We start from the raw sequence: 14,022 nt of genomic DNA on the forward strand, positions 1-14,022 counted from the left end.
TGTGTTGTCATGTGAAAATATATATCTATCTTTTAAAAAAAAAAAAAAAAAAAAGAAATCTGCAGCTAGTTCAGTGTATATGTATATGTTTATCGTCAAAGATGTGGTGATAAACTGAAACCACTTTTATCCATTTACATTTTAATGTAATAATATGTGTACTTTTTTACTGTAATATTCCTTAAAGACAAAAGTAAATTGGAGTTTTGTTTAAACTGTAGGCTCTCTTTATTGGCTTTGGACCCGGATTCAAGTTCAAGACTCAAGTTGACCCATTTGAAAATATTGAAATCTATAATTTGATATGTGGTAAGAATAAGCAATCTTTTTTTTTTTTTAACCTCATAAGCCTGTGAAAACCTTTTGGGCATAAAAATAAAAATCTTAATAAACACGTGTTTAAATCTCTGATGAAGCTTCTCTCTTAGAGCCTAATGCATTTCATAAATTTGAAGCCATGTTTATTCCTGAGAAAAATCACACCCCTAGAGTAAAAGATTAATATGAACTCTCTGATTGGAACAATTTGACTTTTGACATAAAAGAATTAAACTAATCTGTCCTGCCCCTGCCAAAAAGTAGCCTGTCTAGATTACTTGATTTATGTGTTTCCTGCTTTCCTTGCGTGCCTGTGTGCTCACTGACAGCACATCCTCATACAATTTATTCAGGACCCTTGTTACTTTATTTCCTGTAACGTTACCATTTATTGCAACAGCAACATCAACCTAAGATCTCTTTCTGAAAACTGAATGCCTCGTTGGCTCCTTTGCTCTCCCCTCATATTATGTTGTCTCTTCTTCCCTTTTACTTTTCTCTGTTCTTGGTTTTCTTAGCTCACCACTGTCTTCCATTGTTTGTCTATAATCCTCCACATCTCTCTCTCCACCTGCTAGTTCCCTCTGTGTGCCCGGGGGTCTCCACCTGTTTTTCCACCCTCTGAAGCACAGTTGCCAACTGTCATGCAGTAAATAAGCACCCCAACTTTCACAATAAGCCAAAAATCAAGCTAATCCCATTTCAAAATAAGGCCAAAACAGGCCAATCCCTAAGAACCGCATCACTCTGTGACTAGATCCCCTTGGCGTGCAGTCTGGGACTGGGGTGGGCCTGCTGTGCACCCCCGACTCTCTGCCCCCTTTGCCCCTCCTTGCCAGGAGTTGATTCCCCCCCCCCCCCAAAAGCAACAAGCTACAAGCCAAAAACTAGCCAACAAGCAACTCACAAGCCAATTAAGCCAAAAACAAGCCCAATTTCTTCATTTCTCTCTCCCACCCCCCCACCCCCCCCCCCCCACACACGGATTTGGTTGTCTGCTCTAAAGCCTCCCCTGGAAACTCCTCCTTCCCCTTTTTTCACTGGAATTCACCCTTGCACTAGGTCCTCCTCAAGGGAGATTCTATTACCAAAGGCCTTGATCCACAAAAACACATAAGCCTGTGAATAGGCATACTGAAGTCAGTGGGAAAGCTCTAGTGCCTAAATGTTTTAGTGGATCAGGGCCATCAGCAGGAAGCAGTGTCCCTTTTTCTCTTATTTGTACATACATTGTTGCTTCCTTCTGGGACTGTTGCTACTATCATTGATGAAGAATATAGTAGATTAGTCACCAGTTAATCTCCACAGGCAAGCTTCTCCCTTGAGCTATCACTTCTTATGGGGAGAGGCAAGAGTGGAGGTCTGTATTGGCAGCTCAGAGGAGCCAGTTCAGCTGTAGGCCCTAGTGCCTTCAACAGGTACCCATGCCAGCATCTCAACTTTCAGAAGATAACAATTGATCAGGAGTTCCCCCAAAACTGTGTGCTCAACTTTGTGCACCAATTATTAGAGTTCTAGCCACTATTTCAGATTTGGAAGCTACAAGTTCAACTCCCACAAGGTACAAGTGTGTGTTTGTTTTTTAGCATAGGGGGGTGTTGTCCCTTCCCTCTCCACTATCAGGAGGCAGGTGGATGAGAAATGGTGTCTCCCTCCTTCACTACAAGTGACAGTCACAAGTGGTAGCTGGCTGTGAAAGCAGCTACATTAATCTGCCACCTGACTTAGTTTGACTGTAAGGAATACTAAAACAGAAACAGGCAATGCTGCAGTCATGGCACCCACATGAGTATAGTCACAGCCAAACTGCCATGTATTTTTTTCAATCCCCCTTAATGTTCAGTTTGAACTGTTTGTAGATTTGCTTGGTATAACACCAGCCTACAACAATGGAACTCATGGAAGCCTAAACCACCTTTTAAAGAATCCTGTTTATGTTCCAAGACATCCAGAGGAAGAAAGTCATCCTTCTGTTTATCCACTCCTGAAAACCACCTCTTCATTGGACATTGGTTGCTCATGTGATTTGGCAGTAAGTAATTCAGATGGATAAAACTGCTGAGCCAAAATAATTTGTTTTGTAATTGTGTCTGAAACTGCATACTCCTGAGTGTGATCACGACATTCATAATTTTGCCATCTATAGGCCTGATAGAGTGCCCATTGACATCAAAGGAAAGATTTCTGTTGATTTTAATGAGCAATAGGTATAGAGGGCCTGATCTATCTTTTCGCGTAGGACCAAATGCTGCCATTGGAAGGCAAGGTTTGACAGAGAAGCATTGAACTCTTGCCGCCTTGACTTTATCATATGGGAATTTTCCTCCCGTGGACTATAGTTGTACATAAAATTGAAGACTTTATTTTCTTAATTTTAAACCTTGATCATGCACGCTGTTGATGGGCAGCCCTCCAGTTGACTTCACTGGGAGTTCCTGTGTGGAAGGCTTGTGGAACAGAGGGCTTGAATTTGTTAACAAAGCGTTTTGTATTTTATTGTTGAGAACTGTTGGCAGGGAAATGTGCTCTATATAACAAATAGTAGCATCCCTGTGTTTTGTTTTATAGGGCTTGCCCATAAGAGATTTTCAGCAACAGTTAAATCACACTACATCAGAAGGTAAGCATTTTATTTTATAGGAGCAAATGGTGTTTTTGTTTTGTTTCAAATAAAATAAAAAGGTTTTACTTTAAAAACAGTTTGACCAATACCTAGATGTATCCTGAGTCCTACTCAAGTACATGGGCTGAACAAAGAATCTCATCTTTTACTGGTATTCACCTGAACTATTCATCTTTACAAATAGATCCCTCTGTCTTGTAAACTGCCATTCTTTAAAATACTATTACTATGCAGTATATTTTTATAGAAATGTAGTCTGTGTTTGGGCCCATTACCTCATGGTTGCTCTGTTAAATACAGAACTGATATGGCATATATGCCATCTATTTCTTGATTATCTAGATATTCTTGAATTCTCCTATAGTAGCTTTTGAATTTTACAACATCGGATACATAAGAATTTAACGAGGAAAAATTAGCTAGGAAAACCCCGCAAATGTTAATGCCTTGAAGCCTGCATATATGATGAAACACAGAAGATCTTTACTTTAGACAGTCTAGAGTATTAGTCATAAGAATAAAATAGGTTATTTACATGGTTAACAGTATATCTGCATCACTGTGATTTGTAATAGAATGTATTCTGTTATGACCACACTGAAGCTATTTTTTTCCTCTTAAATGAGCCTTTGACCAATAGCCAGTGACTAAGTCATCATAACTAAAATCTAACTAATGGTCATGTGAACTGTATCTGCTGGCATTAATAATATAAAAAATGGATTCAGGTTGATTAGAATGTCAGAAAGATCAATAAGTTGGTATGGACCTTCTTCTGTGTTTGTATACAAGACAGAGGTGACATCACCACCTCTCATGAAAATAAATTCTGTACCCATGAGGAACTCCCATTAATATCTATAAGGTTATGTCCCCATTGAAGGCAGGATTAGACATTTTTTGTCCACTCATGAATAACCTGATGCTTTTGGCAGGTATGTGTAGACTGATGTGGTGTAGGCAGTGGGATAAGAGTTTTTCATTAGTCTACTCAACAATAACAGCAGATACTTTAAAAACATACCCCAGAACCTCTTAAAATTCTTGCTTTCTGTACTTTGTAGCACTCAGTGCAGATGATCAATAAAATGGGATCCACTTAGTAATTTTTTAGGCCTGATCCTGGGAATTTTGCTTGAGTTCCCAATTCAGCAAGATACTGAGTGGGTAGTCCCATTGAAGTTAGTTGGACTACTGACTTGCTTAAAGTTAAGCACATACTTAAGTACCTTGCTGAATCAGGGCCTAAGTAAAGACTGTAGGATCAGGCCCAGAATTCCAATTAACTCACTTTTGTAAAGATGTAAGTCTAAGGGCCTGGTCCTGCACCCACTGATGTTAATGTCATTGTCTTCAGTGGAAGCAGGACCGTTCTGCACATTTAACAGTTTAGATAACAATACTCCAGTAATTCAGATCTTGATATTAAAATTTATAGTGACTACACTTACCAAATACAGTAGAACCTCAGAGTTACGAACACCAGAATTACAAACTGACAGGTCAACCTCTCATTTGGAATCAGAAGTACACAGAGCAGAGACCAAAAAGAAGGCAAATACAGTATAGTACTATGTTAAATGTAAACTACTAAAAACAAAAAGGAAAGTTTAAAAAAATAATTAACAAGGTAAGGAAACCTTTTCTGTGCTTGTTTCATTTAAATTAAGATTGTTAAAAGCAGCATTTTTCTTCTGCATACTAAAGGTTCAAGGCTGTATTAAGTCAATGTTCAGTTGTAAACTTTTAAAAGAACAACCATAATGTTTTGTTCTGAGTTACGAACATTTCAGAGTTGCAAATAACCTCCAATCCCGAGGTGTTCATAACTCTGGGATTCTACGGCACAAGTGAAAGGAGTCACTACAGATTTAAAAAGAAAAACCAGTGACTATCCTGTAATACTTTTGGGGGGGAAAGTAAATAGATAAATCCCTTCTGGATTCTAAAGAAAAGAATAGTTCATAGCCACACAGGGAAAGGAGCCACACACAATTACAGAGGTGCAAAAACATTTAAATGTTCCGTCCTGAATTATTCTGCATTGTATGGAGAAATTAGGCACACTTTTTATTAGAGTGACTGTAATTACACTGTCGTGTAGTTTCATTCCAATAGTGTAATTATATTGTAATGGCATTTTTTTTCTCCTGCTTTCTCAGGTCAGTTGGTAGAAAAAGGGTGTAAGGCACAGTCTCTGGCTATGACAGTAATTCATTGTGGAACTAAGTGCACACCCTCATGAAGGACTAACCAACATTTCACTAAGTCATTGATTAATTAAAGGACTTCAAAGAAATACATTGAAATCAAAGTCAATTATATGACTTACTATTTAGTTGCATTGCTTCAGTAAAACTGAAGTCTGCCCCAAACCTATCAACTAGTCATGGTCTCTCCCTAAGCACTAAGAGTGGTGGGTTCCAGAAGAAACACTTGAACTGAAACACCCACCCAGATTTTTGGGAAATTTAGAACCATCTCTAATTTTAAATGATTACTCTGTACTGGCAAAATGCATTACTTCCTCTTTGAGTTTAATTCTACTATATATTTAAATATCTGATACTAGTTATTTACCAATCTGTTGCATGATCATGGAGGTGCTCTGCAGGCTAGTACCTTTCTCTTACTCTTGTCTTAATCATAATTTTCTGTGTCGTAGTTGGAAATTGTGGCAAATTCTTGCCATCACAAGAAATATGAGGGTGCACTGCAGAAAATCTCAACAAATATGCAAAGTGTGTAGAACTTGTAATAAACCCTGTTTCTGCTTTAGTAAAGAAGATTGAGAAATACAGTTTGCCTTATGGGAGGCCCAGGGTTCTACAGAAGAGAAGCACATATTACCTCCTTTACCATCACCAGTATGTGAATGGATACAGCCAGGATCTCAATATGACTTTGTGGAGTGCCTACACTGTTAGCAAATACGTAAGTATTTGCTGGCTTCTGTAATGCTTTGTTCTTCCTACTGTTACCCTTTTTGGTCAGAGGTTGTTTTTTTTGTTTGTTTTTTGTTTTTTGTAAACTGGAATTTCAGGGCTGGAAGCAGCTCTGCTTTTGAATATTTGTTGCCCCAAAATTCACATAATAGCTGCCCATAGCATCTGTCCCATGAAAACACCCACAGGAGAGGGAATGTAGGGAGGAAAACATACAATGGATGGATTGTGGCTCCTCTTCCTTCCCTGAAGTGAGCTCCAGTTCTGCCTCCAGAAACCAGCAGATCCCCAGGAGCTGTGGCAATCTCCAGTAGGCAAAAGCCATTGGTGGAGAGGCCCTGTGAATCCACTCTGGCTTTGAGTCTCTGGATAGGCACACTCCTTTGCAGTCTGGGTCCATAGCCTCCATGGTAGTGGCTGCATCTGGAACCCCCACGTTAAGAATGGTTTCATAGTACGAGGGGGCCCTTTTCTAAAGGGCATCCTATGTAGTTTCTTGTGTGGCTAGTGTATGATGAGAAACCAGGCAGGTCTTTGACCTGTGCCTTCCCTTTCTCAAGGCAGGAAGCCCATCTATGTAGTCTGAGGAAGGGAGAAATGGAGGTGAAGTGAAGGCTGACAACCAGTGTTCACTATTCATACATGAACATGCTTTCCATGCAGAACAGGGGAGGTCTACTTGGGAATCTTGTGGTTGCAACTAGCCCAGGCTTTTCAGAATTGTCCATTTTTGTTTCTGAGAATATTTAAAAATCAAAAATACCCACCTTCTTTCCTGTATGCCACCTGGTAAATGGATAGATGCATATTCATAGACTAAAAGGCTAGAAGGGGCCATTAGATCACCTAGTCTGACCTCCACTATAAAACAGGCCATTAAATTTCACCCCGTTACCTCTGTATTGAGCCCAATAACCTATGTTTGACTTGAGATACTGACAGTAACTGATGACAAGAACCAAATCCAATTCTTAAATATTGGAAGAGGCTAACAATAACGTGTTGCCAAATACACTGATCCCCGATGTCACCTTCTAAATACTCATCACTGAAATTATAATAAATATTCACATGATTCCAGGGCAAGTATCTTTAAAGTAAAATAGAGTGAAACACACATGATGGTATAGAAAATAAATATTCCTATGACATAAAGTATTCTTAGAGTGGCCTTAGATTAAAAACACTTTAGAATCAGCAGAGAATGTTATTCAGTCTGATTACTTGGCGAAATTGCAGGATTTTCAATAAATGTGTTTTTTGTTTGGTTGTTTTTTAAATAACGCATCATACAAAACTATATACTTAAGAATAAGCTACAAGCAAACAAATACTTCACAAAAAATAAAATCCAGGACTGCTAAATCACTTCACCACCACAACACCTCCAGAAGGCTCTCAGGCACCTCTAACGTGCACATCTAGGTTTTCTTTTTGATAAAGGAATTTCTTCCCATAGCACATGGAATGCCTAAGTTCGGTTGTTTTATTTATAAGATACTCATGAAGCAATTTTTGCCTCATCAAAATAAGCATGCAAGAACATTTAATCCTTCTGAAACTTAGTCTCCTCACACAACTAAGAGCAATTGCAGATAATTTTTTAGGGTTTTGTAAACCCAAGTATTGAAGTGAACCATAATGGTGACTCAGCTGTTTGTACAGCAAATTATTATTCTGTTTGTGTTCAATAGGATAACTGGACTGCCTCTGTGGAAAACGTGTCCAGCTGTTTACATGTGGACATTCGTATCCCTTCTAGTTCTAGCAAGACTTGTTCATTTTACAAAAGTCACCATCAACTGAACTACGGATTCCTTTTCCCTCCAAGTAAATTCACTGTCTTCTTCACACAACTTGTCTGAGTTCTGTCATCCCTTTCTTTTGTTCATGCAATAGTGGAAGGGGGCACCCTTTGTAATAAAACGATCCAGGGAATTAACTGAAGGCATCAGGTTGCTACTCCTAAACCATTTGCAGTGTAGTCCATTTCAATCTGCAATTTATGCTAACATGCAAGACGTAGGAATCTCCAAACTTTACTTTGGTGGTTGGCAGGATGCCCAAGATGTTCTTACTCCCTCTGTCACCAAAGACAATTCAGGGTGTCTTGAATAAAGCAAAGGAGGAAAATCACTTGCAAAAATTTTACAGCTAGACCAATACTGGGTGAATGGAAATTTTGCCATTGACTTTAGTGAGGCCTGGATTTCACCAGCTGTGAAAAGTGTAACTGGCTAGGCCTGCCCTCTTAGTTACAGTGTATTGGTTCACTAGATGGAAAAACCTTGCGTCAGAACATTCTTCATCCCTTTAAACAACAGCATGGAATTATTTCCACCATCCCTCTGGAGGTTTGCGAGGTTATTATTTCCACCATCCCTCTGGAGGTTTCTAACATGGCACCTCACACAGGAAGGGGGGAAAGAGTTTATGAACTCTGAATCAAGTCTTGTGAACTGGGAAAATACAAGTAGCTCAAATTTCAACCTTTCTTCCTAAGTGGTTGTTACTATTTCAAAAAACCCATATGTTTTGTGGACAAGAATGTTCATGTCAAATACTGGGGTATAACGTTCAGTGGGAAACTTCCTTCAATCAACTAGGATGGAACTCATTTTATAGCTGAAATACAGTATTATCCCACATCAGGTCTTCAGTAAAATAATTAATTGTTTGCACTTAAATATCTTGGGCCTGATTCTCTAACACTTTGTGTAGCTATTTATACCTGTGCAAAGTGAATGTGAAACACTGCTATTTTGCTCCAGTAGCATTTTACCCCTACTTTGCACAGATGTAAATGGCTACACAAGGTGCTGGGCAGTGGAGAATCAGTTATTATTGGTATTATTTGGTATTATTTCTTTTTGATTATTTGAGCATTCACACTAAGTTTTGGGTGCTAGGGCAGAATCTTCTAGGGTTAGATAGCGCTGGGCCCTTCTGCTTTTTTTCATCTATTCTGCAGGCAGAATGAGTTGGTAGCAGTCCCTAAAACTCATGCAGTGATCCAGAGGTGACCAGTGAAATCTAAAAGTGTGCACAGATTTTAATATTTTCAGGAATGTGTCCACTTTATATTTGACAACTGCACTTACTGGAGCTGCTGCCTAGATTGCTTCATTCTCTATGCACCTGATCTAACACCCATTTAAAAGAATGAACAGACCTCCCCATTGACTTCAGTGAGAGCAGAATCAGGCCCCAAGTGCATTTACTCTTTTGAAACAGGTCAGACACACTGTAACGTTTTTAAGTTGATCTATTTAACCTCCATGTAGCTGGCATCTCATGGCTTTCCAAGTGACCCTACAATGTAATGAATCATCATTCATTTCTTTTAGATCTAAGAAAAGACACAAAGAGTTCCTATGAAGCACTATTTAACAGCAACATTGTGCCAATGTATCATGAGTTTAAAGGTAATTATGTGCATCTGTTTACATGCAAAAACATTGCTGATTTGCTTGTTTCCAAATCATTGCAAAAGTTCCCTGGCTCAGCTGCCTCTGTAAATTAAGTCCCAGCCAAGATAATTGGTAACAATTGGGCCAGACTGAACTCCTTGCTTACATAGACAAGGAGTTACTCATTGGAATAGTTTCACGAAAGTCAGTGGAATTGCTCATGTGAATAACTGCTCACCACAACGATTTTGGGGTTCCCAGTCTCTGGTCCTATGTAAACAAAGACCCAGAACTCATTTCTTAATTTGACATTTTACAATGTTTTATTGCTTATTTTTCCTCCTGTCTGAATTTCACCTGCGTATATTTTGGGCCGAGTTTCTTTAATGGACGCAGGTGCAGTTAAATAATCAACACCAGTTCCCAGTTTAGGAGTGCTTTCTAGGCTCAAAGATGGTCTTGTACCTGAGTTTCTTATCTGATATCTGGTCTGCTGTAGTAATAAGGGCAACAATCTCACATCTAGCAGAGAAGGGATGTGCAAGCTAGACATGCATGAGTGCACGTAGGACACAGGGATTGAGTTGGTATCTGAGAAACTAGATACAGAACTACTCCCCCTGCTAAGCCGGTCTGCATCAGCCTAATACAGTTATATTTCACATGGGGAACATAAGGTGGCTCACTCTTAACTGGGACATCAGTCTCTCAGAGGCATGAGGAGAACCTTGGAGACTAACAATAAACATCTTTCTTCTATCTTCATCATAGCTGTCTGTATACTGATAAATACACGGTGCAATTATTTTCAAAAATTCTCCCCCGACATAACATTTTCCACTAACATATTGTATTCCAGTGTTATGGAACTATTTCTATGATGTCCTGCTGCCAAAATACACTCTGGCAAGAAATGGTGTCAATGTAGTCAGTGGCCCTGTGTTCGATTATGACTCCAATGGGCTGTACGATACTCCAGAAAAAGTGAAGAGGTGGGAATTTTCTCCTTTCTAATGCTGATTTTTTTCTTTCCTTTTTTTTTAATCATTTCATAATAACTATGACACTAGTTGCCAAAAAAAATTATCTCCCAAGAGGGGCTCCTGGCAGGATACATCAGCTAATGTGTAGCCAGTCACGTAGCTTTAAAGTGATGTGTTTGGAGCCCAACAAAAGAGAAGGTAAAAAGAAAAAAACACCCCAGAAGTATGGAATCACAAACCCTGTACATTAGGTCCACCTGGGAACTGTGGCAGCTGTAAGAATGGGGTTATACCTAAAACTCCACGAGGCTGCTTCCAGTACTGGAGGAAACAGGAGCAATGGAAGGAGCCCATTGTCCTTGGTAGTCTGATTCCTTCCTGATTCAGAGTAACGGGCTAAGTTCTATTGATAGACTTCTCTGTAAAGATTTGCTATTTTCTTATAGTTGGCAAGATTGGTTCAAAACAACAGATGAGCTGGGCATTCCTTTAAATGAGCCAGAGCTCTGAACTCTGCCAGTAATCTACTTTAGATTCTCACCTATTTTTATGATGAATCATGGTTTTCCCTTTTTGAGACCATCACTAGACCTACTCTTCAGACCATCAAGCCAGCCAAACTCTGCTTGTGTGACAGCAATCTAGAATGCTCCTCAAAGCTCAAAGTATTCTAATGGCATATTCTAGTGCTAAGCTTCTGAAGGTTTCTCTTGGGCCAAGGAGGTTAATAAAACCGTTTGCTAAAGTACACCAGGTGTCATTGTGCCATGTGTCCTTTGCGCTACTTTAATTTGATAATTTTAGAGGAAGTAGATCTAAAATGCCACCTCTTTGCATTTCAGATTAACCCGTGACCCAGAAGTTCTGGTTCCAACTCACTACTTCATTGTGCTGACAAGTTGTAAAAATATTTCCCAGACCCCCTTGCAGTGTGAAGGGGCTTTAGATGCCTTATCTTTCATTGTACCTCACAGGCCAGACAACAGTGAAAGCTGTGCAGTAAGTAACCTTTGTTCAGCTCCATGTATATATCTGAAGCCAGGCTTGGCTCGCACTGCAGACAGAGCAGTGGGAAATTAGTTAATGGCTATAAAGTCTTTTGAAGTATTTTATCATGGTGTCCTAGAGTGAGATTAAACAATTTAATTTACATAGAAGTGTGGTATATCCATTTATGTGTGGAAGTAGCTATGTTGTGTGCTTTGCTCTTTTGAACTGTAAAGAGTGGTTGGGTTAGAGCTGTGGGTTTGAAACACAATAAAGTGAGAGAATCATCATGACACTTAAACAGAGACCGCTATAGTATCAACACCAAATCACAATAGTTGACACACAAATCCATTGCTGTTGACCTGATTACCTCCCCTGCCACTGGATTCCACATTTTTATAACTCAATAGGTTAAAATCAGTTGCATTTTGAGTTTACAGGATCACTTTGCTAAATTAATATTGCCTTTTATATAAGACAGCCAATTTTAACTTTTATTTTTAATATTTGATAACGGGCTCTTCAGTCTGGCTGAGAAAGGTATAACATGATCCAATGGCTGAAAGTTGAAGCTAGACAAATACAGACTGGAAATAAGGCATACATTTTTAACTGGTGGATTCTCTATGATTGACAACTTTTAAATCAAGATTGGATGTTCTTCTAAAAGAGCTGCTCTAGGAATTATTTTGGGGAAGTCCTATGGCCTTAGTTATTCAGGAGGTCAGACCAGATCACAATGGTCCCTTCTGGCCTTGGAATCTATGAAATTGTGAAAACAAGATCAGGTGCTATGTTTAGTTATATTTGTAAATGCTTAATATCCACTGATCTCTTCAACTTCTTGGTTATGTTTTGTGAAAATTTGTTGCCTTAACTTCTACAAAACAGCTTTCCACTAGCATATTGTATGTGTAAACCTTGAAACAGAATTCTTCAGAATATCCCTAATTTTTCTCTCGTTTCTCTACCCCAACAGAGACACAAACATGACTTTTTGTGGGTTGAAGAGCGAATGAGGTTTCATACAGCCCGGGTCAGAGATGTAGAACTTCTCACTGGACTCAGCTTCTACCAAGACAGAAAACAGCCAGTGTCTGATATTTTACAGTTAAAAACATATTTACCAACTTTTCCCATGGAGTGAAATTTGTCTATTTCACAAATAATTTTGTAAATACACTATTTTATCTACAGGAAAAAAGTCTTTAAATGAGCTGGAACACTTACTGAGAGCATTTGACCATACTGAGAATTGGAAAGAATCTGTGCCACATTCGTATCTCAGGGATATTTGATGGACTAAGTATAACACAGGAAGACAGCTTCTGTTGGTCTTACTCCCACTTGAATGCGGTAGAATTGTCTGTTATTAAAGCTGATCTGCTGGCATTTGAACTTTATATACAGAAACACTGAGGAGAAAATGAATGGAACCTTCTAAATCTTTTTAATTACATTGGAGTGGAAGAAGTTTATAAGGGAGGGATAACTATCAATATTTTGATCAAAAATAGAGATAATTGGCAAGTATGTAAACGTCCTGGAAAGCCATTAAAATCCTGATTAATGTAACGTACACAATGGTTCCTTTTAATTCTGGCTTCTTGGGGGGTGGGGGCAGTGAAATAGTGAGTGAATTAGACATTCACATCTAGTGAATTAGATTTTGAGCATTGTGCTATTAAAATATCATGCAATATGCCGCATAAAGCTATATTGCATGGGTAATGGCATCCACCCCCAAATGGGTCATCAGTAGGGGAAGAGCGTAAGACTTTCAGCACCATGGCACAGGCCTCTAGCTAAAACAATATCTTTTATAACTGGTTGCAGTAGTCGGTTATTATCCTGTAGTGGACCAGGAACTAAAGAGAAATGTGCATGTTACACACGTGTTCTGTGACTATGCAGGGATGTGGTGCTTCAGAGTATATGTATAATAAGAAATTAAATAATATCTTAGGACAATTTTGGAGAATTATCTCACTCCAGATGAGCTTAGATTTGATTAATACATTTTGCTTTCTTAAAGGTTCAAGGTGGTTTTTCGATTTGGTGGAATGAATTTGTCCTTTTGAAGAACTGACATTTTTTTGGGGGGAAATACCATTGCTCAGAAGACCATTGCTTTCATTTTCATTAATAATGAAAGATGATCTTCCCCCACACTAACATGCAAGGCTGATTTTTTTTTTCCTGAACCCCTTTTCAGCATGGCATAGCTATGTTTAGCTTAGAAATGTAGGGGGGCTTGAGCCAAAGCCCATTGAAGTCAATGAAAGCTTTTCCAGTGACTTCAGTAGAACTGGATCAGGCCCCTAAACTGTTTCTCCTTTCACTGTGTGTATTTTCTTGATCTCTTCTGTCACAAGCATAACATTCTCTTAAAGTAGTTTCACTGTGTGAAGTGCAAGTGTGTTGCAGCAACATTGCATCATGACCATGATAGTATTATTTAGCGTAACATCAACTTCGACAAATAAAAAGCATAGGCTGTTGCAGTTTGTTTCCTTTTTTTATGCCAGATACCTTGGGCACTCAAATAGAAACTCCAATATATGGATCTACTCCTTGACAGGGTCAGATTACAGCAGAGTCTGAGTCCATTTAAAAAAGTGGTATCTAGTCTTTATGGGGCATAGCCACACTAGGATAAAATATACCTTATATCCTAGTATAGACAATTTTATGACCAAGAATTTCTCCATAAACATATAACTAGAGTATAAACAAGCCTGTTTCTCTTCAGC

The 14,022-nt window shown here is 38.9% G+C and overlaps 1 protein-coding gene across 5 annotated transcripts in view; it reads left to right on the plus strand.

Annotated features, from left to right (window-relative positions):
- ENPP1 (ectonucleotide pyrophosphatase/phosphodiesterase 1) overlaps nt 1-13,770 on the plus strand; it is a 71,255-nt gene extending 57,485 nt beyond the window's left edge. For 3 of the 5 annotated variants that reach the window (XM_073337335.1, XM_073337337.1, XM_073337336.1), the window contains 9 exons: nt 222-309; nt 2,178-2,350; nt 2,887-2,938; nt 5,721-5,875; nt 7,581-7,716; nt 9,234-9,311; nt 10,156-10,288; nt 11,122-11,278; nt 12,249-13,770. In XM_073337335.1, coding sequence (XP_073193436.1) covers nt 222-309; nt 2,178-2,350; nt 2,887-2,938; nt 5,721-5,875; nt 7,581-7,716; nt 9,234-9,311; nt 10,156-10,288; nt 11,122-11,278; nt 12,249-12,416 — 1,140 coding nt within the window. In that variant the 3' untranslated portion in view covers nt 12,417-13,770. Of the gene's footprint in view, nt 1-221; nt 310-2,177; nt 2,351-2,886; nt 2,939-5,720; nt 5,876-7,580; nt 7,717-9,233; nt 9,312-10,155; nt 10,289-11,121; nt 11,279-12,248 lie in introns of those variants that run through there. The other 2 variants (XM_073337338.1, XM_073337340.1) reach the window with 2 other exon arrangements.
- The last annotated feature ends 252 nt before the right edge of the window (nt 13,771-14,022 follow it).

The sequence above is a fragment of the Lepidochelys kempii genome, chromosome 3 (assembly GCF_965140265.1).
Source record: "Lepidochelys kempii isolate rLepKem1 chromosome 3, rLepKem1.hap2, whole genome shotgun sequence".
In the NCBI taxonomy this organism is placed as follows: Eukaryota; Metazoa; Chordata; order Testudines; family Cheloniidae; genus Lepidochelys; species Lepidochelys kempii.